This window comes from Lissotriton vulgaris, chromosome 5, assembly GCF_964263255.1.
Source record: "Lissotriton vulgaris chromosome 5, aLisVul1.2, whole genome shotgun sequence".
NCBI classification, from domain to species: Eukaryota; Metazoa; Chordata; class Amphibia; order Caudata; family Salamandridae; genus Lissotriton; species Lissotriton vulgaris.
In genome coordinates this window covers 458,933,716-458,960,680 of record NC_141693.1, presented here as the reverse complement: position 1 = coordinate 458,960,680, position 26,965 = coordinate 458,933,716, and the positions used below count along the sequence as shown (strand labels likewise).

The 26,965-nt window shown below is 49.0% G+C and overlaps 1 protein-coding gene across 2 annotated transcripts in view; it reads left to right on the top strand.

Annotated features, from left to right (window-relative positions):
- Window positions 1-26,965, top strand: part of VPS13D (vacuolar protein sorting 13 homolog D) — a 2,754,556-nt gene that overhangs the window by 1,300,923 nt on the left and 1,426,668 nt on the right. For both annotated transcript variants that reach the window (XM_086921894.1, XM_086921893.1), the window contains exon 39: window positions 13,439-13,561. In XM_086921894.1, coding sequence (XP_086778020.1) covers window positions 13,439-13,561 — 123 coding nt within the window. The remainder of the gene's footprint in view (window positions 1-13,438; window positions 13,562-26,965) is intronic.

The window sequence follows — 26,965 nt, the reverse complement described above, 5'->3', positions numbered from 1 at the left end:
TCCACTCTTGGGAGAACCTCAGCAGGATTGTCAGTGTACAGCAGCAAGTCATCCCCGTAAAGAGCCAACTTGCTGATGTAAGAATGAACGCTGAACGGAACAATTGCTTCATCAAGTCTTATTGCTTGGGCCAGGTGTTCTATGTATAGATCGAACACTAGGGGGAGATGGGACAACCCTGCCTCGTTCCCCTTGCAATATTAAAACTTGATGTCACAACACCGTTGAGCAAGATCACTGCTGAGGCACCCTGATAGCAGTTGATTAGTGTCTGCATGAAAACTGGGCCTAGACCCATTGCTCTTAGGACCTCCCACAGGAAGGCCCAACAGACACGGTTGAATGCCTTCGCTGCGTCAAATGCTGCCAGGGCCAAGGGCGTCGACTGCGCCACAGCGAGATCAATGCTACCAATCAACTGCAGGGTCTGTTCCTGTGTATATCTGCCAGGAATTAATCCCTTTTGGTCTGTATTAACCAGCTGTGGAACTCACTTGACCAATCTCCCTGCCAAGATGGACATAAAATGTTTATAATCAGCGTTAAGCAGGGAGATTGGCCTATATGAGTCAGCCCTGACAGGATCTTTTCCTGGCTTTAGAATAAGATCAATTGCGGCTTCCTTCCAAGATTTAGGTACTCTCCCCTCTGCACTATATACAAAATTAAATATTTCACATAATCTTGGAATCAGTTCTTCCTGTAGGATTTTATACACTTCACTTGGTAAGGCGTCAGTTCCGGCAGCTTTATTATTCTTTATCTTATTAATATGAGCCAATACCTCACTCTCCGTAACATGGGCATCCGGGGCAGCTTGACTACTCTCAGTAAGAACTGATAGGTTTTTGAGTCTCAGCCAATCCTGAATGTTCTCCGGACTGGGGGAGATTTCCTCCCTGTATAGATCCGAGAACAGGGAAAGAAGACAGTTCTGCATGTCTTCATGTTTACATGAAGTTCCTCCATTCACGTCTATAATTAGCTCATTAATGTTATTTTTGGTGCGATCTACCCGCGCCTTCCAGGCCAAAAGGAACCCTGCTTTTTCCCCGTATTTGAAATGCTGCATATTATAGGCTGACCGCTGACCACTGCGCTTTCATTTTTAGATCTGAAAGAAACAGGTTAGTATTAGATTCCTTACCTTAGAATATCCCCAGGATCCGGAAAATTTTGCGTAGCAGTACCGCTGCGTGTCAGTAGGCGTCGTCTGCGGCTCCGCGTCCGTCGTCGGCGTCGGAGTACTTAGACGACGCCCTCGCGCGCTGACGTCAGTTCTTCTTTTTTCCGCGCCAGCAAGCGCAGGACCCGGAGAAAGTGGTACCCTTTAATCACTTTTTGACTAAACTTTTTGGATACTTTTCGAGTCTGCGACTCCATTGGTGCCGGTAGGGATGCCCGGGTTCAAGCCCTGTGCCGACTGCAACCAATTGATGTCGGTTACCAACCCCCATCGCTGGTGCCTACATTGCCTGGGGCCCGACCACGTTGACAAGTCGTTCCCCGACTGTCGGGCCTTGACGTCGAAGGCTAGGCGGGAGCGGTCCCGTAAGCGCCTCGAGCTCCGGCAGTCGGCCCCGCGCCGCTCGAGGTCCCGGTCCGGAAGGAAGTTGAGGGACCGGTCGCGGGGCCGGAGTCATCACAGCTCGGCGAGTCGACACCACTCGGGCTCCAAGTCCTCAGGTAAGAGGCACAAGAAGTCGAAGAGACGACATCGCTCTTCTGATTCCCTCCGACGCTCGCGCGACGCGGCCAGGGGTTCGGGTGACACCGCCAACGTGGCCCCGCCGCAGGTGTCGCGGCCTGCTCCATACCCGCTGGTCCCTGGGCAGAACGGGACGCCGGAGGAGATCGACGCCTTCCTCAAGGCCATGAGGTCGCTCTCTCCTCCGTCGGGTTCCGCGGCGCCTTTGGGCCAAGCGGCCCCGGCTGGGAGCCCAAGAGTGCCGGGTGCTTCGGCCCCGGCGCTGTCGGCGCCTTCGGTCCCGACGCCGTAGGGCCCCACTGGATCCGGTTCCGGATCCGGGTCTTTGCTGGTCGAACTTACGACCCTGCCGGCCCCTAGGGTGTCATCCCCGGCGTCGTCCACGCACAACGCCGTCCCTGGTCCACCCCTCGTCTGGATGCGGCGTCGCTCGACGCCACATTTGGCGCCGGCCGAAGAGGAATTCTTTGAGCATCTGGGTCCATCCTTTATCCCTGAATTTCAGGACATGGACGACGAGGGAGACTGGGGGGGTCTGAGGACCCCCTGGCACGTGAGTGCCAGTCATATTAGGACTGAACACAGGAACTAGGGGAAGCCAGTGGCCTGGATAGCTCCCCAGACACTGGTTTTGTCTTCCCTCCTACCGTGGCTACGGAGGAGGGGGCTGCTTATAGTGTGGTGCTTATGAGGGCAGCCAAGGGCTTAGCTCTTGAGCTCCCCGTCGCAACAGTGAGGTCTAACATCCTCACAGAGGTCCTTAAACAGCAGGTAAGCTCCCCAGAGCCTCTACTGCCATTTAATGAGGCTCTCACAGACGTCCTGTTGGGTACTTGGTCCAGGCCCGCTACAGGTCCCCCTGTAGATAGGAACGTCGTTAGGCGCCACCGCCCAGCCCCGGGCGACCCTAGTTTCTTGTCCACCCACCCCACCCAGAGAGCCTGGTTATCCAGGCCTCTACTTCCCAATCCGCATTCCCAACTGCACCACCAGATAGGGAATCCAGGAGGTATGAACAGTTCGAAAGAAGATGTTCTCTTCCCTTAGTTCTGCTATTCCTCTCCCACCCGCCTCTCCAGTTCTGTTTGCGAAGGAGGCTCTTTCCATCATCTCCAAGACTCTGCCTGAGTTTCCACCTATTTCTTATTCGGAGCTTGATTTTCTTTTGAATAAGATAAAGTCGGGGTCTCCACTCGACCCTTGCCCCCTTAAAGTCCTGAAGGAGTGCAGAGACTGTTTATTGTCTCCTTTGTTGGACATCATGAACAGGGCTAGGAGTGAGGGCATCTTTCCTTCTCAATGGAAGAGCGCGGTGGTCAAGCCCCTTTTAAAAAAGCCTACACTCGATCCCGAGGTGCTTAAGAATTACCGCCCCATCTCTTTGCTCCCAGCACTTGCAAAGATGATGGAGACTTTTCTCAATCAACATCTGGCGGCTTTTCTGGACTCCTCGGGTCTCCTGGATCATTCCGAGCATGGATTCAGGAGGTACCATAGTACAGAGTCGGCCCTTACGGTGGTTTTGAATAACATCCGCATGCAGGTAGATCAGGGACACACTATTATTCTGGTCCTTTTGGACTTGACAGCTGCCTTCGATCCCCTGTTCCCTTCGGTTTTAACATCTCACCTGAGGGAGATAGAGGTGGAAGGGATGGCTTTGAGTCTGCTGGCCTCCTTTTTGGACCAGAGAGTGCAGAGGGTCAAGTTGGGAGAGTTCTTATCTCCATCCCTTCTGGTGCAATGCGGGTCCCACAGGGGTCTGCCTTAAGTCCGACCCTTTTCAACATCTATGTGACCCTGCTTGCTAGGCTTGTAAGATCTTTCGGGATGGAGGTAGTCTCTTATGCCGACGACACACAGATCTTGGTGTCCCTTTCCCATCTGGGGAACTTGTCGCCGTTCAGTTTTAGGAGCTGCATGGAAGCAGTTTCCCTGTGGATGATTCACAATTCACTTAAACTGAACGGCGAGAAGACTGAAATCTTGGTGTTCGGTCCCAACCAGAACATCTGGTCGCCTGATTAGTGGCCGCCCTCTCTGAGAGCCTGTCCCACACCCACGAAGTCGGCGCAAAAACTGGGGGTGTTAATTGACCCTGCTCTATCCATGTCTTTGCAGGTAAATAGAATGGTGACGACCTGTTGGGGTATTATTAAAATACTCAGAAAAATAAAGCACTATCTGTCCCCTCAGGCGCGGAAGCAAGTGGTGGTAGCTCTTGTCGCTTCGCGACTTGACTACTGTAATGCGCTATACATAGGCATGAATAAGAACCTGCTACAGCGTCTTCAGACTGCCCAAAACGCGGCAGCCAAATTTGTTTTGGACGCCACCAGATCAGCGTCAGCAACAGCAGCCAGGAGGGCCCTACACTGGCTTCCAATTGAATCGAGGATTACTTTTAAAATTATTTGCCTTACCTACAATGCTCTCTCTGGTAAAGGTGCTGGGGGCGTTAACAAGTTGCTTTTACCATATGTTCCGGGGAGAGAGCTCCGCTCCTCTTCAAAGAATCTGCTTGTGGTACCTCGTTTCCGCAGGATTAAGTGGGGTGGTAGGGCCTTTTCTACAATTGCTCCTAAGCTATGGAATACTCTCCCTGGCGAAATTAAATCAATGTCCTTCGCCTTGCTGTTTCGAAAAGCCTTGAAAACTTGGCTTTTCGCTAGGGCGTACCCGTAGTTGTGTTTATACTTAGTTTATGGTTTTCTGTTAGGCGCCTTGATGCCTTCGGGCTTAGTTGCGCATTATAAGATTTCTTTCTTTCATTCATTAGTTTGAGTTTGCGGTCGGTCAACACCGCGTGCCTCTTGGGCCGTTACACCCACTCTTTGAGCGATACGGTTGCGGCCGCGCTGCCTGAGTGCCTGGAGCGAGCCCGGGCGAAATTAGCTCAAGCCCTCGCGGAGGGAAGAGACGCAGCGCGGTACTCTATACGATGTGAACTGGATACCACGGACTCGCTAGGAAGAGCGATTTCCACGTCTGTGGCGGTTCGCCGCCACGCCTGGCTGAGGTCCGAAAACTTTTCGGCCGATGTCCAAAACACCCTTATTGACATGCCGTTTCGATGGCAGCCACCTCTTTGGTGGCAAGGCAGATCATGCGCTGGAACGCTTCAAGGACTCCAGGGCTACGGCCAAGTCCTTGGGCCTGTCGGCCCCACGTCCGCAATCTTCTGCCCAGCGCTCCTTTCGTTGCCACGTAAGGAGTCCTCCCACACGTCCTGCCAGCCACGGGCCGCAGACTAAAATTCAGCGCAGTGGCGTACGTGCTTACCATCGCAGCGGTAACAGGGGACAATGGCGCGGCCAGTCCACATCCACCTCCTCATCAGTCCGAGCTTTCAGGCCCATTTAACGCCAGGGAGGGCAAGGTTCGCCATCACCTCCTCCACTGGCGCACCATCACATCGGACAGGTGGGTGCTGCAAATCGTCCGAAGGGGCTACTTCCTCCCCTTCGAGGCGACCCCTCCAGCCATGCCACCGCATGTCCGGGGATCACTTGCAACTTCTGCAAGAGGAAGTTTCGGCCCTTTTGGCCAAGGGGGCCTTCGAGCGTGTTCGTGGGCCAGAAGAAGGACGTGGTTGTTCCTTCCACTACTTTCTGGTTCCCAAGAAGGGCAAAGGGGGCCTACGCCCTATCTTGGACCTAAGGAACGTCAACGGCTTCCTCCAGAAGGAGAAGGTTAAGATGCTGACTTTGGCTCAGGTCTTAGCTGCCCTGGACCCGGGAGACTGGATGGTAGCGTTGGATTTGTAGGACGCATATTTTCACTTCCCCGTCCTGCCGGCCCACCAGCGCTACCTGCGGTTCACGGTAGGCCATGAGCACTTTCATTTTACCGTGCTCCCCTTCGGCCTTACCAGCGCCCCATGGGTGTTCACGAAAGTGATGGCGGTGGTCGCAGCTCATCTGCGCAGGTTAGGGGTTTCAGTCTTCCCCTACCTCGACGACTGGTTGTTGAAGGCGGGCTCGCCCCAGACAGTTGTCAGCCACCTCCAGACTACGGCCAACCTCCTGCACCTGCTGGGGTTCTCCATCAATGTGCTGAAGTCACACCTGTGTCTCTCGCAGAAGCTCCTCTTCATCGGAGCAGTTCTAGACTCGGCGCAGTTTCGGGTTTATCCTCCCGAACAGCGGGTTCGGGATATTCAGGCTCTGATTACGATGTTTCATCCGTTATCCCGAGTCTTAGTCAGGTTGACACTGCGGCTTCTGGGGCTGATGGCCTCCTGCATCCTTCTGGTGCATCACGCCAGGTGGCTGATGCGGGCTCTGCAGTGGGACCTGAAGTTTCAGTGGGCCCAGCATCAGGGCAACTTGTCCGACCATGTCTTGATCTCGGAGGGCACTGCAAGACAGTTGCAGTGGTGGCTCACGGACCGCGATTGGGTCAGCGGCAGATCCCTCTCCCTACCCCAATCGGAGCACGTAGTTGTGACGGACGCGTCCCTTCAGGGCTGGGGGCCCACATGGGAGAGGCGAAGATCAGAGGCCTCTGGTCTCCGGCAGAGTCCCGGCTCCACATCAACCTTCTGGAGCTGCGGGCGATCCGGCTCGCACTGAAGGCATTCCTCCCCTCTGTCCGGGGGAGTGTAGTGCAGGTGTTCACGAACAACACCACCGCCATGTGGTACTGCAACAAACAGGGCAGGGGACGGTCCTCCACCAGAACCTGTCCAGTCTTCACTTACATGCGTGGAGATTGAGCGGGGGCAGTTGAGGCCATTTGACTTGCCTCCTGAAGTCTATAATGTGATTCTGGCAGCCAGGCGTCCCTCCACAAAATCGGTATAAGCCTGCAGGTGGAACAAATTTGTGGCGTGGTGCACAGCAAAGGCTGTGGATCCCCTTTCTGCCCCTCTTTCACAGGTTCTCCTCTTTCTTCTTTCTCTTGCCCAGCAGGGCTCTGCTCCGGACACTCTAAAGGGCTACCTCTCTGCCATTTCCGCCTTCTTAAGGCTCCCTGATCAGCCCTCTTTGTTCAAGTCCCCAGTTGTAAATAGGTTTTTGAAGGACATCACTCATATGGTCCCTCCTGTTCCTTTCATGATGCCTCAGTGGGACTTGAACCTTATTATGACTTTTCTGATGTGCGCTCCCTTCGAGCCACTTCATAACTATCCTCTTCGTCTCCTTACTCTTAAGACTGCATTCCTGGTTGCTATCACCTCTGCCAGGAGAGTGAGTGAGCTCCAGGCTCTTTCTTCTCAACCTCCTTCCTTTCTGTCCATCCGGACAAAGTTGTGTTGCAGACGCGACCCTCTTTCCTGCCCAAGGTAGTCACAGCCTTCCTCATCGGGTAGTCCATCACCTTGCCCACCTTCTTTCCGCCTCCGCATCCCTCGAAAGAGGAAGAGAGGCTCCACCGTCTGGACCCAAAACGTGCGCTCTCATTCTATCTGAACCGCACACGCCAGTTCCGGGTGGATGACCACCTCTTGGTTGGTTACATGGGTGCTAAGAAGGGACGGGCGGTGCACAAACGGACCATTTCTCGATGGGTCGTCTTGTGCATCAAGGCTTGGTACTATTTGGCTAGAAAGGAGCCTCCTGTGGGGCTACGTGCCCATTCCACTCGGGCCACGGCAGCTACTACTGCCCTGGGTTGGGGAGTCCCCTTGCAGGACATCTGTCAGGCAGCTACGTAGGCCTCGCTGCACACGTTCGCAAGGCACTACTGCCTGGACAGCCAAGTCCGGAGAGATGGCTTTTTCGGCCGTTCCGTTCTCTGGGACTTTCTGGTGTGATCATTGGTTCGCAGACCCACCACCGGGGTTGGTATTGCTGGGGTATCTATTCTAAGGTAAGGAATCTAATACTAACCTGTTTCTTTCAGATGCACAAGTTACTTACCTACGGTAACCATATATCTGTAAGAAACAGTAATTAGTATTAGATTCCTTACCGCCCCACCCATCCTCCCCGTTCTGCGAACCGTTATCTAGGGTTAATGTCATCCCCTTTCAGGGCCCTAGTTTTCATGGCACCAGTATTGGTTTTTATCATGGCTCTGCGTTTTCTCGGCGCGGAAAAGCTGTGTATAAGATCTAACGTCCGACAACGTCATCCCGACGCCGACAACGGACGCAAAGCCGCAGACGACGCCTACCAACGCGCAGGGTACTGCTACGCAAAATTTTCCGGATCCAGTCTGACGCCTGGGGATATTCTAAGGTAAGGAATCTAATACTAACTACTGTTTCTTACAGATATATCGTTACGGAAGGTAAGTAACTTGCGCTTCAAGTTTCCCCCTTTAGCCCTGACGGAGACATTCAAGATCTTCATTGATACGGGTCAATTCTTCCTTAGATATCTGGGGGGTGCTAAGCCTCATCTTTTCCAGCATCCCTATCTCCTTCTCTAACTCTTGAAATTCCAAAGACTCTACCCTATTTTTTGAACAAATCAAACTATGTAACTGCCCCGAAGATTTGCCTTAAAGGCGTCCCAGACTAAATCTAGGGCGGTTGAGCCGATGTTATTTACAAAAAAGTCTGTAGTAGAGGTTTTAAGTGTGCTAATTAAATCAGGATCAGAGAGCATTGCCCTCTTCAGTGTCCATCTAGACCTGAAACTTTGTCTAACACTCAAGTAAGAGAAAGAAATGGGAGCATGATATTCTGACAAACTTCTAATGAGGGCCTAAGTGGGAAGTGTTTCAATATCATGTGTGATGACCATCAAGGTGCTGGCCTCATATAATGGGATGTGTGCTTAACACTGTGGTGAGGGAAAGACACACTAGTTAAATTTTGAGATATACTGACAGGCATGGTTAGTTCTTCAGGTCTATTTTTGGTATTAGTAGGTATTATAAGGGTATTTCTGGTCCAATTTCTGTATATGTTTCTACATTAAGATGGGCCACACTGCTGTCTTATAAGGTGGACAGGAACTAGGAGGAGGGAAACCAGGGTCAAAGCTCTGACCAGGTGACTATGATACTGTCTTTCTATGGGATCACCATAGTAGTGAGAAAAGTGAAAGTCTAGGTATATAGCTACCAGAACTTACAGTGTCTGAATAAGTTAGAGTCCTATCTTGGCTAACATTGTTTTGCAGGTCTTTGTGTAGTATGCCTCCTGTTCAGTCTCCCTGTCCAGTTGCTGTAGGCTGGTTTGTTGCAGCTGTCTGGGCTAGACATTGGCTCATAGAGCCATTCTGAAATAGTTTAATCTTGTTTGTTTGTGCTATAAGGGGATTGGTGTTCATCATGCATTGTTTCACAGCCAACAGTTGAGCACTCAGCAAATATTTTAATCTGCCTGCTTTGTGACCCTTTATAGCTGGCATCCAGCCTAAGACACTGCTGATTGGATTATAGGAGACATTAACATCAGTTATCTCTTCCATCTCTTTCAATGCCTTCTTCAAAAACGTAGTTACTTTCGATATGTCCCATAGTATGTGTGTCACCCGCCCACTTTGATTACATCCCCTCTAACATCTGGTGTTTGTGATCACATTAATTGAGTGAAGCCTGTGTGGAGTGATGAGCGACCATCCCATTTTGAGATAGAGTTGACTAAAGTCTGTAGCCAGCAGCAGTAATCTACTGGAATATGATGTTCTAGGGTGTTAGGTTGGTGATTGGAAGTGGCTGTGTTAAGAACAACCAGATTTCACCTTTTTCGTGAAAGTAAGTGTTCTAGGATGCAGTAGATCTTGACTGGTAGAGAATTTCAAAGTTTTGCTGCTTGAACCAAAAGAGAGGATCCTCCAATGCATTCTTTATTGTAAGGCAGTATAGCGATGCAAAGGCCTAGACAGGAGTGGAGATATCTTGTATTTTTGTACAGCTTGTTTTAATTGAAGGTACAGTGGTCCTTTTCCTCGGGTGGAGGCTCTGTGTATTATGCATAGTACTTTTTTGTATGTCCAGCTTATATTAAACCCAGACTGGAGTGGCTAAAACCTGTCTGCCAGCAGCTCGAGACTAGGAATCACTCGTTTGCTCTCAGAATTTTGCAGACAGATTCAAATACTACGATAGCCTGTGGGGTGGCAACATTTTTAAGCTGGGCATGGTTGCTTAGACTGAAAAATGTATGCTGATTCTGTATGGCTTTCAGTTCTTAACTTTTCTACTAAGCTGTTATTGGTTTAATATATTTTTATCACCTTTGTAAAATTGATTGTTAAAGTGATTTTTCTCTCTTATGTGTAACTTAAATGAATTGTGATTTTAACTTTAAATGTGCTTTTAAGATATTTCATATCGAAATAAAGCTTTGTACATACATGCATAGTACTTTGAATATATATCTTAACGCTACTGGTAGCCAGTGTCACCCTTGTAGGATTGGTGTCAATTATACCTGGGGTGTAGGTGGAGGAGTAGTTTTACTGCAGCATTATGAATTTGTTGTAGTTTACATATAATGTATCCTGGCATGCCAAGTTAGATGCTGTTGATGTTGTGTGGCCTTTATATCACTGGTGTGAGAATGACCTGCAGATTTTGTTGGAATCCAAGACAAGTTATGGATATGTCAGGCATAAGATTTTCTTGGTGTGAAAGGTGCTTCATGTGGCTTTGTTAACATAGTACCTAGGAGGGCTGAATCCATGACCAGTCCTATTTTTTTCATCTATCTGAATGTGGTTGAAGGGACATCATGTTTCTTTGGCAAATGTCTATAGCTTGATGTTTGTGCCATTGTTCAGAGGTTATGATCACCGTTTTCAAGGGGTTATGCTTCAGGTGATTATTATTATTCATGTATCTTTGGTGCAGATGCATTCATCCAGTTCAGATTCATGTAAGGCATGTGGCCTATCCATTTTTAGGATAACTCCCATAGGAGATTGGAGTATTTGATCAGGTCTAATAAAGTAGTGAGGTAGACACTGATTAAGAGAGCGGAGATAGTGGATATTTAGGGAACTCAACAGCGTAGATGTGAGGAGCTGATTTGAAAGGAAGTAGGAATATCATACATTTCCTGTCTCTGGGGTAGGAGGCAATCAAGTGCAGTGCATTGCTCAATATTCCAGGATAGTGGTGCCTCTGAAGAAGTCTAGTGGTCTACTGTGTCAAATACTGATGTTCTATCAAGGAAGTAGCACAACAACCCTCTTTTTGTCCACTGGAGCTTCCGATTGTCTCATATGGATAAATAGGACGGAATCCATAGTCCATGTCCCTATCTGGTCTGAAACCAGGTTGCTGAATCCACATCAGGTTATATGGACCTTTTACAAACAGTATCTCTAACCGAAATTATGGGTGAGGAAATTACAGTGTTTCACTGTTACTTTGTGGTCCTCCAATTGCTTTATTTCACATGCCTTACAACATTAATTTTATTATCTATGTTTCATGCATACCCTGGTTGTTATTTATTCAGAATAAAGATTTGCCTCTTGAGAGCCTGTTGTTTATGAGCACAGTCGTCCTTTGTTACCTTATTTAGGACTTCCCAATTAACACCATCTTTCCTCTTTTTTTCTGACTTGCAGTGTGATCATGGGGGATCTCTGTGTTGCTATTCTTCTTTTTCTTGTTGCAAAGCCTGGACATTGCCCAGAAAGTCACAAAGTGTTGTGTTTGAGCCTCCATGTTAAAGAGTCTAGGACGTGGGTTGTGCTGAGATTTAATGTACACGAGTGTTCCAGGATGGAAAATTACCTAATTTCTCAAATTGTTGCAGATGGGTTTGGAATTTTACAGTAGTCTATGATAGATCTTGAAACCGCCATTCTGATAGCATTTGAGTATACTGCTGTAGAAAATGGAAGATTAAACAAGATTCATGTAAAACATGAAGAATTCTTGATGCCTTGGAAGGAGACAAACAATGATTAGGTAATCAAAAAGACTTGAAGACTAGTGCAATAATCTGATTGTTAGCTTTGTGGAAGATATGGTTTTGCAGAGCTTGTAGATTTTTAGTTGTTGGTATTGTCCCTTTCCAAATCGATGCAGGGTCAAACATTTCAGACAATTGAGTCACAAGTACACAAGATGGCATGGTTCTGTAGGACCTTATGAGTCCAAGGAAATAATCTCAGTCAGTTTGAGCATGAAACGATGGATGATTATCCAGGAGCAGTAGGAGAAAGGGAGTTTTCAGTGAAAGTTGGGATTAATTTGCTGAAGGGAAGAGGGTGAAATTAGTGCCATAATTTGCAAAGAAGTGGAAAGCCAATACAACGTAGGCAATGTTGTTTTCTGGGGAGTTCAGGAAAATGAAGGATGCTGGGAATGGAGCCTTAGATGTTTGACACAGGTATATGTTGGCACAGAGCTAGCCAAAAGCCAGGACACGGGGTATGTTTGGTGTGCAAGATAGGAAACCTGGAGAAGACTTTACTTATTATATCTAATGTTGACATTGTTTTTAGGAGTATATTCAGATATATTTCTTCCAAGATTTATACAAGTAGAGACTGAACAAGATTGGGGGACGTGAATATGGAGGGTGGTGGGAGAGAGTTTGTAGACAAGTCAAAAATGGTTTCTGTGGATTGTTTTATGATAAAACCAGACTGAAGTGGGTTGTTTGTATTTAAGAATATGTTATAAAAAATACGTTCTCGGTTGATTTAGTCTTGAAAAACAAGGAGAGGGGCTCGTGTGTTCCAAAGGGACAGAGCACCAATAAACCGAAAGGTTATAAATAAATGTTCCCCATGGACATACTTTTCATAATATTTGCACACTGTCACAACTGATATTTACCAACCGACAAACTCTATCACACTGTATCAGATTACCACTCCACACAGGATGTTTAAAGCACTTATAAACATATTTAATTTGACAATATCACGATGAATCATAAAAAATATACAACAAACAATTATTAAAAAAATGCAAAACATATTAAAACCAGTATGTGTCATAGTAATACAAATTCACTCTACAATCAATATCCTGGAAAGGAATATATTGAGACAGGTATATTTGTCTTATCACAGGTAATTTGAGATAGTAGACAGTGCTCCTCAGGGAAATTGATTTCCTGTTAATGTGTTGCTGCTGTCTCACATCAAATTTAACTAAAGATTAAGCCTCGACGTGTTTTGGTGGTGTGTCCTCAATCAAACCTCCTTCTTTAGGACAAAAGGTTTGATGTAATCTTTTCCGTTATTAAAAAAAACACATATAATTGTTTCTTAAAATACCGGTGCAAACGCACTCAGTAGACTGTTGCTTCAATACGATATTTTTCTTGTTGATCCACAGTTATTTCAACATTCTCTATAGCTCTCTGATATATCCTTTCATGGTGCTTCCCACTGTTCATCAGGGAATTCACTTCTAATAATATCGCACCCTTTCAATTTAAGGCGATTCTCTTAGCATCCAGAATTAAATTGTTGCCGGAACGCTTATCCATAGCTTGGTTGCTCATGGTTGCCGTCTGTTCCGGTCCTTCGCTTTCATCTTTGGTTTCATTTGGATTTTTTTTTTTTAAACGTCGACGCTTGAACTTTTGTTAAATTTGATGTGATGTGTTTTTTTTATAAGTGCCTTAAACATCCTTTGTGGAGTGGTAATCTGATACAGTGCGATAGTGTTTGTCGGTTGGTGAATATCTGTGGTGACTTAGTGTGCAAATATTATGAAAAGTATGTCCATGGGGAACATTTATTTTTAACCTCTCGGTTGAATTAGTTCCATAAATGTACCCAGTATTATGGCCTGTAAAAAAAATTGATTTGCAATGATGGATGTTTTATATTTGTTGTCATTAAACTATCATTTCAGAGCAGTATGTTAACACTAAGACTTCATGGATGGCTGACTACTGTAAACATGAAAAGGAGCAAGAAATGCCACGAGTGGAAGAATGGATGGGCTCCTCTGTGGATCCTCCAGACTTAGGACAAAGTAAGCTATCTATTGCTTCAATGTATTTCTCTAACCAGAAGAATGGAGTCTCATTAAAAGTTGAGTGCTAAAAGCAGCCACTTTGTGACATCATGTTTTTGAAACATTTTCCTTCATCTGACTTCTAGCTGCAGATTGCTTACCTTAGAATAATCCCCAGGCATCAGACTGGATCCGGAAACTTATCAAGCTTTACCTGTACCTGTTGGTAGTTTGCAGCATTTGGCTCCACGTCCGTGTTGTCCGAGCTGAAAGTGACATGCGTGGTGCCTATAAAGATGCTATCAAAGTGTTCTGACAACAGTGCTATTCTTTCCGCACTAGTCAGAGCAGATCTGGAGAGAGTTACTGCCAGGCAATTTTTGACTGATTTTTTCCGACATTTTGTTGAGCCTTTTTTCAAAACTTTGTCTCCCAGTGTGGATATGATGTCCCTCAAAAAACGGTGAGGTTAAATCCTGTGGTTCTTGTCACAGACAGATGTCTGTGAACAGATTCCCATCTGGTTTGTCTTTGGTGCTTGGAGCCAGACCACGACTCTAAGACTTGTGAGGACTGCTGAACCATGACACCCAAGCCACTGAGGGAGTGCTCCTTAAAGTTCCTATACTCCCAGCACCGGTCGCCTCCACGATGCTCCAAGTCCTAGTTGCGAAGAAGGTACCAGGCCCGTTCACTGAGTCATTTCAGGCACTCATCATCATGCTCGAAGTTGTCGGTTAAGTCCCACAAGAAGACCAAGTAATCAAAAAAGTGGCAGCCCTCTTTCAATTCGCTGCGCTGGTCCAAATCTTCAGATGAGGCATGGGAACAATGTCACTCTAGGCCCAGCTCTCACAGAGAACCTGCCTCTTGGTCCGCTCCTCACTTCTCTGAGTTTCCTGGAGCCGGAGCGACTCCCACCCACCTCCACAATTTCATGAGGTCATGCATCTGATTTTTGGGCAGGCAAACTCCTCTGGAGCGCCTTCAGGCCCCATGGGTTCAACAGGTGCCACCACTGGATTTACACTGGCGAGTCCGCCCTCGGCGCTAGTCCGGCTCCATGGATCTGGAATCACTCCGTTGCCAAGACCTCAACCTTCTCTAGTACCTGTTCCAGCAAGGTCATTCCCGGTGCTGCAGATGCCACATGGCAGTGCTGACCCGATAATCATACCTGCCCCTGATACGGAGCCAGATCGCTGTCACCCGATGTCGAATCCAGTGCCTCCTTTTTTCGACAAGGCTGAAGAAGAGTTTTTCAGTCAGTCATTAAAACTTTATTTGGATTGTTACAACCATAAAAGTATACACTATACATTTATAAAACTTTATGAAAACACAGAATAGAAAAAATTTGTAAAATTGCTATTCAGTTTTTTCCCGGAGGACAACCCAGACAACTTTGTTAATAAACAGTATCCTCCTAGGTTGTTAAAATCACAAGGGTAAACATGAATAAATATATGTAACCAGGCCTTCCAATCTCAATACATACATTAAGGTGCAATCTTGTTAACATACGCCTATACCTCTGTACTCTGGAGAAACCCCCTAACTCTACTCATGTATTTCCCCAAAGCGCAGGCTATATCCAGATTTATCATCCCCACCAGGAGATCTGCAGCTTGCTTCCTATTCATAGTCCTGTATTTTTTTAATAACGGGCCAAAAAATCTCCTTACATATATCAAGAATCATCATACAGTCTAATAAGATATGAGTAATATCACAGGGGGTACCTAGCGTACATATGCAATTGCCATTACTATTTATCATGACATTTTTAACCCTGGTGTTTTCATAACAGGGATTTATACCCATTCTCAGTTTTAAAACCTCTCTTCTTAAGTGCTGCTTCGGCAACCTGTCCAAGTAAGGGTAGGAATAGTCTTCTGAAATCCATGCTTGGATCATATGGGACACTGATTTTTTTTTGCCGGAGATACTCTTGAACGCATATGCGGGACACATCAGCTCCCAGTGACCGTAGTTCTTTTTTGCCTATATTGGTGTGTCCTAACTGGGTTTCTAGTTCTATTCCTGAAGAAGAGTTTGATTGGGGACGATATGAGGATCCTTATGGTTATACCAATCTCCGTGATGAGACTGAGGACAACTGGTGTGAAGAACTGGCAGGTGCCAGTTGTCTGGACACCTCCCCGGACACTATCCTGGTCTCTCCTCCTAGTGTGGCTACAGAGGAAGTGGCTTAATTTCCCATAGTGCTGAGGAGGGCACCTGAAATCCTAGAACTTACGCTGCCCTTGGTGGCAGTCAAGATAAAAGTCTTGACAGAGATGCTTCAAACTTTAGCCGTCCCCTCAGAACTTACCCTCCCTTTCAATGAAGCCCTCACTGAATTCCTGCTCAGGCTTGGCCCAATGTCTGCACTGGGACGCCTGTGCCCAGGACAATTGCCTGCTGCCATCAACCCCACTCCTGGGGACCCAGCTTTCATCACCCAGGACCTTAACCCAGAGAGCCCGATTGTCCATGCCTCCACATCCAAGCTCAAGTCTAGCGTGTTTCATGGCACATCGCCGGAGGGAATCCAAGAGGCTAGACACCTTTGGCAAGTGGATGTTCTCTTCCACCAGCCTTGCACTTCAGTCGGTTAACACTGCATGCCTTTTTCGGGACGAAACACCCACACGGTTTAGGATTCGGTTGTGAAAGTGCTGCCCATGGTCCCACAGAAGGCCCTAACCATATTGGCATAGGCTGTAGTAGATGGTAGAGACACTGCATAGGTCACCATTCACTCTAGACTGGATACAGCCGACTCACTAGGAGTGGCACTCAGACTCCATGCCTGGCGGAAATCTGCTAGCTTTTCAGGGGATGTCCAGACATCCCTTATGAAAAATGCCCTTTGATGGCACCATCTCTTCCCAGAGCAGGCAGATTCAGCTCTGGAGTGCCTTAAGGACCGCCGGGCTACTGCCAGGTCCTTGAGCACCTCCATGGCCCCAGGCCAACTCCGTTCTGCCTTTTACTCTTTCTGTGCATATGGTAGGGGATACCAACCGTGTCCATTTCTGCCCAGCCATCAAGGCTAAGAGGCTACCCAGTCCTTATGTGGCCACGGGTGCCGTTCCCACAGCACTTGTGGGAACATCCCCTCTCCCCACACGGACAGCCGCAGCCTCACACCCACTTTAGTTTGCCGTTGTGACATCATGGGTACCCAGTTGGAGGATCCATCATCACCTGCCCCTCTGGCAGTCCAATCGGACAAGTGGGTATAAATTATTTAGCGGAGTTACTCCCATTGCTAAAAATCCCGCCACGCATGCAACCATCCTCAGACTGGCTGATGGAGGAAATTCTCTCTTCTCTGTCAGGATGTTCAGCCTCCGTTGGCCAAAAGAGCCATCAAGAGGGTGCAGACACCAGAAGTAGTTTGTGGCTGTTATTCCTGCTACTTTCTAGTGTCCAAGAAAGACTGAGGCTTCCACTGTATTTTTGACCTGCACCCTCTCAACTTCTTTCTGAAGAAGAAGTTCAAGAGGCTCACGTTAGCTCACGTTTTATCTGCCATAGCCCGGGATGCTGGATGGGAGCGTTGGACTTACAGGACGCCTACATCCACATTCCCGTTTTGCCCGACCACAAAATGTTACCTGCAGTTCTGTAGCAGGGGATCTCTGTTATAGTCATAATCTAGTGAATAGTCCCGCCCATGTGCGTGGACCCCGGCAATCAAAAATAATTTCTTAAATTGTCAAAAAATACAGAACTGCAAAGACACTTAAGAGAGAATTTAAAGACAAATAATGCAGCCTATATCCACAGGCTACACTGTCCAGTACTTCAACTAGAAATTCCGCCAAAAAAAACACACACACAGCACAGCCTGCCCAGTTTCTTCCATAGAGAAACTTGCCTCTACCAGTAAAAGCCTCTGGAATGATAGAGAGGAAGGCATGGACAGACACGCCCCATAGGCTGCCATTATGTGGCTTAAATAGGATACTGTGCCTTTAAGAGAACTTTCCAGAACTTCTCCCAGTATCCCAGAATGCACAGCAGGTCCCTTTTACTTTCAGTTCTTTTTTCCGGCTCCTGCTAACAGGACCTTGATGCATTGAGCTCTCCCTTTTTCAAAGGTTTATTGGATTTTTGTGCACTTTTTGGTTAAAAGTGTTTTCAGTTGTTATATCTTGGTGTTTCCCTTCACTCCTGTGTATTTGTTCAGGCTTTTTAGGGCTCTAAAATGCCTGCTCTTTTCGACAAGTGCTCAGCATGTGGAAGGAAGAAGTCCAAGACTGATCCACACGACGTCTGCATTATCTGTCTCCCTGAAGCATATGTCCCTGAAGAATGTGACATCTGTCAGAACCTTTCAGCACGGACCCTGAGGGAAAGGCTGAAGATTAGGCTTCAAGGCCTAGAGGAGAGACGACTGCAGGCTGCAGGTGGGTCTGGGCAGGCTGGGAAGGATCCCTCTGCCTCTGCTGGCCTCTGGGGGGCTCCCCAGAGGCAGGAAGACCAGCAAACGGTCCCAGTCTCCGTCCGCGTCGATTGCATCAACGGCGACGTCGAGAGGGATGACAACAGTGTTTTCCCCATCTCCCCGGGGCTCCAGGTCGAGACGGGGTGAAGGATCGACGTCGAAGGGCCTGGGTAGGCCGCCGTCGAGACCACCGTCGACGGCTTCTTCGTCATCGACTTCAGCGTCGAGCTATCGGCGTCGTAGAAGGAGCGATAGGCGTCGGCGCTCGCCATCGAGGCGACACAGCCGGTCGCCGTCGAGAAGACGGTCGGCGTCGAGGGGATCCTCGACGTCGAGGACCTCAAGAAAGCAGTCGGAGTCAAGGAGGAGTCGACGCTCATCGTCGAAGATTGAACGTTCGAAGTCGCGGAGGCGGCGTTCGGCGTCAAGGAGGAGAAGCGGTCGACGTCGCGGAGGCGCCGTTCGACACCGGAGGCGACGTTCGACGCCGGAAAAGCGACGCTCAGCATCGAGAAGGAAGAGATCGGCGTCTCGGAGTTGTTCCAACTCGCCTAAGCGGCGCAGAAGGAGTTCTGGCGCCAGAAGTCACGCTGGGTCTGGTGGAGGGCGCCGGAGACGGCGATCACCTACTGGATGGGCTGGTTCGCTGTCCCCTCCCCCGAAGAAGTCTCCTGTACCTAAGGAGATCCTCCCATCAACCCTCCGCTTCCACCACTTCCTCCCTCAGGACAACCACCACCACCGCTTCTGCCTCATGGGCCAGCTCCTCGGTCGGAGATACCTCCTGTTCCTCCTCCAAGGTCGGTGTCACTGCCCCCACTTCCTACACCACCTATGGGGACGCCTAAACCGAAACCCCAGGATAGGCCATGGAAGACGCCTCCACGGAAACCTGCGGAGCGCCCACGAACTGGGAGGTTGCGCTCTCGTTCCAGGAGGAGGGAACGATCGCGCAACAGGTCATCCACGCGGTCGAGACAACGCCATAGGAGGCGCAGGTCTCGTTCCCATACGAGGTCCTCAGGGACCAGGGACTACTCTCCGACTTTGTCGGGGTCACCGGAGACAAGGGTGTCACCGGTTGATGTTAAGAGGTGCAGCAAAATTGGGCATCTCGTTGACGGTGCCCACGCCCAAGACATCGGTAATCTTCGAGACGCTGCACCAGAAACATCTGTCTCGTCCATTATTGCCACTGGTACCGGGCCTGGAGGATCCGGCCATGAACCTTTTTCTCACCCCGGCGGTGACTAAGGCGGCCCCCTCGAGACTACAGAAAAAATACCGGGCTCCCGATTCTGATCCGGCTTTTCTAAGAGTGGAACCCCCTCCAGACTCTGTGATAGTGACGGTGGCTCGTAAACAGCATGCCATCACTCCGTCATCCACAGTCCCTCCAGATAAAGAGTCTAGATGGCTGGATTCGGCTGGGAGGAAGGTTTGTGGGACGTCGGCGACCTCCATGAAGGCTGCGAGTGCCAGGGCATGGTTGGGGCGCTATGCCCGTGCCCTCTGGGAATCCCTCCAGCAGTTTGTGGAACACCTGCCTCGTGACAAGAGAGAAGATTTCCAGGAGGTGTTAAATGAGGGGATGTTGGTGGCTAATCAGGTCATCAGCGCTGCAGCCGATTCTTCCCTCTTGGGGGCACATGGCTTCTGCCATGGGATTAACCAACGACGACACGCCTGGCTCTGCCTCACGTCACTAAAACCTGACGCACAACAAAGGGTTGCCAATCTACCATTCTCTGGCGAAATCCTATTTGGGAAACATGCGGATGACGAAATGGCCCGCATGAAGGCGGAGGCCGAAACACTCACGGCTGTGGGTCTGGAAAAGCCCAAGGAGACAAAGAAATCGTACCGCCTGTTCCAGAGACGGTTCGGTGGACAGGGCAGCGGGCGTGGCCAAGCTTCGGGACAGCAGCAGCAACAACAGCAGCCGTTCCGAAGGCCGTTCCAGAAGCGCCAGAAAGGCAGAGGCGGCCAACAGTCGGCACCAGCGACCAAAGGCCCGGCCGAGTCTAGGCCCTGAGCGCTTACTTCCCCTGCATCCGTTACCCACTCCGGTGGGGGGAAGCGTTCAATTTTTTCTGGCAGAGTGGAGAAAAATTACTCAGGACAAGTGGGTGCTGAATATTGTTTGCAATGGATACAGCTTCGGTTCACCAGCCCGCCTCCAGCAATTCCACCGGTCAGCTCGCAGTTTTAGCTGCGCGAGGTCCAGGCGGAGGCCGATATCCTGTTAAGGAAAAGGGCGATAGAAGACGTACCTCTGTCTCAGAGAGGAAGAGGTCTGTACTCCCGGTTCTTCCTGGTTCGCAAGAAGGACAAGAAAAGTTCAGGCCCATTCTGGACTTGCGACAGGCAAACAAGTGGATTCGCAGAGAGAAGTTTCGCATGCTGTCGTTGCATCAGATTTATCCTCAGTTGCAACAGGGAGACTGGCTATGTGCTATAGACCTACAGGATGCGTACTTCCATGTGCCCATTGCACACAAACACAGGAAGTTCCTGCGATTCCAAGTCGGCACCAATCATTATCAATACACAGTACTCCCATTCGGACTAAAGTCTGCGCCGAGAACATTCTCGAAGTGCATAGCGGTGGTAGCAGCACACCTGAGGAAGAACAAGGTGTTCGTCTACCCGTACCTGGACGATTGGTTGATCAAGGCCTCCTCCTTCTCAGAAGCTCGAACACACTTCCAGAAGACGTGCGTTCTCTTGAACAAGCTGAGGTTGCACATCAACAGTCCAAGTCTGTCCCAACTCCGGTCCAATGCATACAGTACTTGGGAGCCTCCACCAATACGCTGTCAGCAAGCGTGTCTCCTTCAGAGGAGCGACGATTATCACTCCTTCGGAAGGCTCAGGCTCTTATGACCACTCCCATCTACAACAGTGAGGACGGTGTCTTCTCTACTGGGATCGATGGCCTCTTGTATCTTCCTAACCCACACGCACGACTGCACATGAGACCATTGCAAGAGTGCTTGGAGGACCAGTGGTATCAGAGGAAAGAATCTAGGGACAACAAGATACGACTGTCTCTGCATGCTCTTCAGTCTCTGAAGTGGTGGTGTTCAGCGGAGAATCTCCTCAGATGGGTTCCATTCCACAAGGACATTCCAGCGCAGACTGTCGTGACGGATGCTTCTCTCCACGGTTGGGGGGCGCACTCCGGAGACTTACAGATTCAAGGAACGTGGACCCCGATGGAGGCCACGTATCACATCAATTTCCTGGAACTCAGAGCTGTTCACTTAGCACTGAAGGCTTTTCATCCGTCCTTTCAGACCAACTCTCTGCTTGTACAGACGGACAATAAGACCACGATGTATTACCTCAACAAGCAGGGGGGTTCGAGATCGCGCACTCTGTTGCAGGAGGCGCAGGCGATCTGGCACTGGCTTCTGGCCAGAGGACTGACGATAACGGCTACCCATCTGCCATGTGTGCAGAATGTTCAGGCGGATGCACTGAGCAGACTGATTCAGGAAAACCACAAATGGGTCATACACGACGAAGTACTAGGAGAAGTCTTTGCAAGGTGGGGGACTCCAGACGTATATCTGTTTGCCACCGTCGAAAACAGCAAATGCCGAAACTTCGCCTCAAGGTACTTCCAGCAGGGGACGCTGGGGAATGCGCTATGGATCAACTGGTCGAACAGCTTTCTGTATGCTTTTCCGCCCATTCCCCTGATTCCGGCGGTACTCATCAAACTGATCCGGTCCAGGGCGCGGATGATATTCATTGCTCCGGAATGGCCCAGGCAGTGGTGGTTCACGGACCTGCTTCACCGGTCTCTCCTTCCTCACATACGGCTGCCGTGCAGGCCGGACCTTCTCACGAAGTTCGGGGGGCAGATGTTGCACCCCAACCTCTCGTCTTTGAGTTTGGCAGCATGACTCCTGAGATAGTGCAATATGGCCATTTAAATCTGCCCGAAGATTGCATGGACAGTACTGAAGGAGTCTAAGAGACCTTCCACTCGGACTTCCTATGCTTACAAGTGGAAAAGGTTCTGTATCTGGTGCAAGTCCAAGAACTATGACCCGACAACGTGCAAGGAAGATGTCATCCTTCCTTACCTTCTACATTTGGCGCAGTCAGGACTTAATGTTCATTCCATTAAGGTTCATCTTGCTGCATTGACTGCCTACAGGAAATGCCCTTCACAGACTTCCTTCTTCCAGATCCCTGTGATCAAAGATTTTCTGGAAGGCTTGAAGAAAGTATTCCCTCCTGTCAGGCTCCCTTCGCCTTCATGGGAATTGAATGTGGTGCTGTCCAGGTTGTTGAAGGAGCGTTTTGAACCTATTCATAAGGCTTTGTTGCAGCACCTGTCCTCGAAGGCGGCGTTCCTCGTGGCCATTATATCGGCCCGCAGGGTGAGTGAAATTCAGGTGTTGTTTTGCCAAGAAACTTATACTGTATTTCATGCTGCTAAGGTTGTTATGCGTACTCACCCTAAATTTCTTCCCAAGGTTATTTCTGATTTTCATGTCAACCAGACCATAACTTTGCCTACGTTTTTTCAGAATCCTTCATCTCCAGCGGAAAGGTCTCTACATTCCCTGGATGTTAGGAGGGTGTTGAAATTTTATCTGGATAAAACCAAAGATATTCGTAGGTCAGACCAATTGTTTATAAATTATGGATTGGTCAGGACGGGTCTTGCTCCCTTTAAGCAATCCATCTCTAGGTGGATTGTGTCCTGCATACAGTTGTGTTACCAAAAAGCTAATAAGACCTTAGGGGGTAAACCTAAGGCTCATTCCACCAGGGGCAAAGCGGCCACGACAGCTTTGCTCCATAACGTTCCAATTGCAGAAATCTGCAAGGCGGCCACTTGGAAGTCGGTCCATACCTTTGCTAAGCATTACTGCCTGGACACTGACGCCAGGGCAGACGCTCAGGTTGGGCAGGCTTCGCTGCGAAATTTGTTTGCACAGTAGTGGTGTTAATTTTCTTCTCTCCACCGCCGCTTTGGTCTGGGGATGGGCTTGCCATTCTATTCACTACATTATGACTATACACAGAGATCCCCTGCTACAGAAGGAGTAGTTTCTGTCCTGTAACTCCAGTTCTGTAGTAGGGGTATCTCTGTTATAGTCATAAGCGCCCGCCCTCCTCCCCGGTGGAGAAAGATATTCATGTAAGGAATGCTACAGGTCTGGCGTGTTAGGCCTTCAAATAGTACTGAAAGTAAAAGGGACCTGCTGTGCATTCTGAGAAACTGGGATAAGTTCTGGAAAGTTCTCTTAAAGGCACAGTATCCTATTTAAGCCACATAATGGCAGCCTATGGGGCTTGTCTGTCCATGCCTTCCTCTCTATCATTCCAGAGGCTTTTACTGGTAGAGGCAAGTTTCTCTATGGAGGAAACTGGGCAGGCTGTACTGTGTGTGTGTTTTTTTGGTGGAATTTCTAGTTGAAGTACTGGACAGTGTAGCCTGTGGATATAGGCTGCATTATTTGTCTTTAAATTCTCTCTTAAGTGTCTTTGCAGTTCTGCATTTTTTGACAATTTAAGAGATTATTTTTGATTGCCGGGGTCCACGCACATGGGTGGGACTATTCACTAGATTATGACTATAACAGAGATACCCCTGCTACAGAACTGGAGTTACAGGACAGAAACTACTCCTTCATGGTGGACCATAAGCATTATCAGATCACTGTGCTCCTTTTTGGCCTTGTCATCGCCCTTCGGATGTTCACCAAGGTGATGATGGTGGTTGCAGCACACTTTACGGAGATCAAGGGTTCCAGTCTTCCCCTACCTCGATGATGGGTTCTTGAAGGCGAGTTTGCCCCAGGCAGTCGTCTCCCATCTCCAGACTATGGCGGACCTTCTGCATTCGCTGGGGTTTACTATAAACGTGCCAAAGTTGCACCAGACTCCCTCTCAGGCACTTCATTTATTCTGAGCTGTTCTTGACACAGTGCAGTTCGGGCTTATCCTCCTGGATTTTGAGTCTAGGATATTTAAGCTATGATTCCGATGTTTCAGCCTCTGTCCTGGATTTCAGTGAGACTGACTCTGAGGCTGCTGGGCCTGAGGGACTCCTGCTCGTGACACATGCCCATTGGCATATGGGGGGGGGGGGGTCTACAGTGGGACCTGAAGTCCCAGTACGCGCAGCATCAGGGAAAATTCTCTGACCCAGTCCAGATATCGGACGGAACTGCAAGAGTTCTGCAGAGGTGGCTGATGAACCGCAGTTGCGTCAGCTGCAGACCCATCTCCACCCAGAGCTGACTGTTGTGGCAGATGCATAACTCCGCGGCTGGGGTGGTCATCTGAGAGAGGTGGAAATCAAAGGACTGATCTCCACGGTGCCTCAGTTCCACATAAACCTGGTGGAACTGAAAGCGATCCGACTGGCATTGAAAGCCTTACTTCCTTTAATCAAGGGAAGGCTAGTTCAGGTGTTAACGGACGACACCACCTCCATGTGGTATTGCAACAAACAGAATGGGGTGTGTTCTTGGGCCCTGTGTCAAGGGGCTCTGCTTCTCTGGACATGCTGAAACATCAGGGCATTTATCTAGGGGTTCAACATCGCGGCTCTCTGAACGCCAGAGCGAACTAACTCAGCTATCAATGGCTAGCTGATCACGATGGGCATTGCAATCTGGAGTTGGCACAAAGTCTCAGATTGGGGAGAACCTTGGTTAGATCTATTCGCCACTGCCAAGAACGCACAATGTCAGCACTTTTGTACGCTGTAGTTTCCAAGGCAACTCTTGCTCACCAACAAAAAGGTTCCTCTGGAGAGTTCAGAATATACAGCATTTACATGGTACAGTAAATAGCCTTTTTTTTTTTTTTTTTACTAAACCTCGAACAAGCATTGGCTAATTCAACAGATTTAACACTTAAAAACGTTTTCAAGAAAAGCTTGGATAAGTATCAATGCAGTTACTTTAAGTTACTTTAGGCAACCAACTCTCATAGGGAGCCAGTCAGCGGGACTCTGAAGTAGTTACGTCGGAGAAAAAGTACTTCAGTGAGTTCCAGGCACTTTTATCTTCTTGCCATGGACTTCTATGGAAGTGGTCCTGATGCAAGGGATACAGGATGCTGAAAATGCTTAAGGATGCTGTGGATGCGATTTGGTTGAAATTGGCTTCCTGTGGCTACTCCTCAGTCCACGGGCTTGGTGAGGAGATCCTATCCACAGGGGTCGACTTTCCTCAAAGTCATCTTGACCCTGGTAGAATATTAGTCCCCACTGTGCTACCAGTCAAACTGTATCACGGTCATAACGAAATAACTTTTTTGACAAAAACTCGCCTTCTGAGCGAAGCTGCACTCCGACTCTCCTGGGTTCAGAAGACTCGGGGGCATGTTGAGCGTCTGGTCCTGGTCCCTGGTGCTGCACGGCAGCAAGGAGCGGTGGTCTGAGGGTGTTGGCTACCAACTCGATCCAGCAGCCTTATTCAGCTGTTGTGGCCCTGTGCTGCAAATAGGAAGTCAGCCAACTGACCCTTGGAGTTTCTTACTTTTGCTGGAATCAGGAAACAACTGCTCCATGAGCAGTACATAGCAGGCACAGTCCCCTCTTCTTTGCTAGGGACCAAGTTCAGCAGTTGTAGTCCTCGTCAGTGCAGTTTCTTTTTGCTGGACCTTGGTGCAGTAGGGCAGTCCTTCTTTGGTCCTCTTCTCTGTGAGAAGTTGGCCTGATATGTAGTGCTCACTATTCTAGTGATCACTGTGTATCATTCCAAACGACCCTTATTGATGATTGGTTGTAAGTCAACCTTTAGACCAGCTATCCTAGTAGCATGGACAAGAGCAGTCTTTAGGCTAAACTCTAGAGGGCGTGTTAAGCCAGCTGTTATACCATCAGATATACCCCTTGAACACCAAGTGAAAGGACACCACACAAGTTGTTATGAAAATAAAAGTATATTTATTTAGAACACAACAGCCCTGGACTCTTTATGAGGACAGGGAGCTAAGCACAATACAAAGCTCTTAAAGAATTTCTGAAAGTCGCACAATTTACACAAATGCCCGAGGGGCACGGAAAACCATATACTCTAAAAGTGGAATGCGAAATACTAGCAGGTAAGTAACTAGTCTCAAAGGCTTTAGGATCGCTAGGACTGGACTACTGAACCTTCAGATTACGAGCAGGAGGCCTAGGGAGATCGGGTGCAGAGTGTGCACTCTCACGCGGGATGCGGGACAAAGTCTATGGATGCTAGATTTCGTAAAGTTAGTGTTATCGGACAAATCCGACTAGGTAGAGCTGAAAGGAAAAAGGATCTGGACACATAGATAGTTAAGCTATGCTGGAGCACCGAAATGCTCAGGTTACCTAGCCCAGGGGCTGCGGCTGCATAGGGCTGAAAAGACGTCGGGAATCCTCGTTGCAGTCTATGGAGCCTGAAAGAAGAAGTTGCTGGCAGGCGACCAGTGATGAAGTTCGATGCGACCCAAGCCTGGATCGGTGATGAAGAGTACCTGCAAGCAGAGGGGACCAAGTTCTGAATCACTAGCCAGTGATTAGATGGGCACCAGGATGGCACCGGACGAAGTCACCTCAACCAGGTGAGTGGGCGACGCTGGGCTCTGCAGTCTCTCGGACCAGGAGGCGTTGTCGGCGACCAGGATGGAGGTGCGAGCTGTCCCACGATGGTATCTGCTGTCGACGTCGCTGGACCCAGGATTGGGGCAACAACTCTTGGCAAATGCAAGCCCACGCGGTGGACTCAAAATGGCGTCTGGAGTGGACCAGGAGGGTCCGGGGTGCTCATCTGTTGGAGGGGAGCAAGGGCCAGTCTGGAGCAACCAGACCAGCGTTGGATGTGTCGCCGTTCGTCGTCAAGAGGGCTACAAGCCAGCAGGCAAGTGGCCGGACAACGCGGTGAGCAGCAAAGAGCAGAAGGGCCCCACGCAGATCTCGTGGATGCTGGGGGGCTGGACTTCGGTGCTGGAGCTGC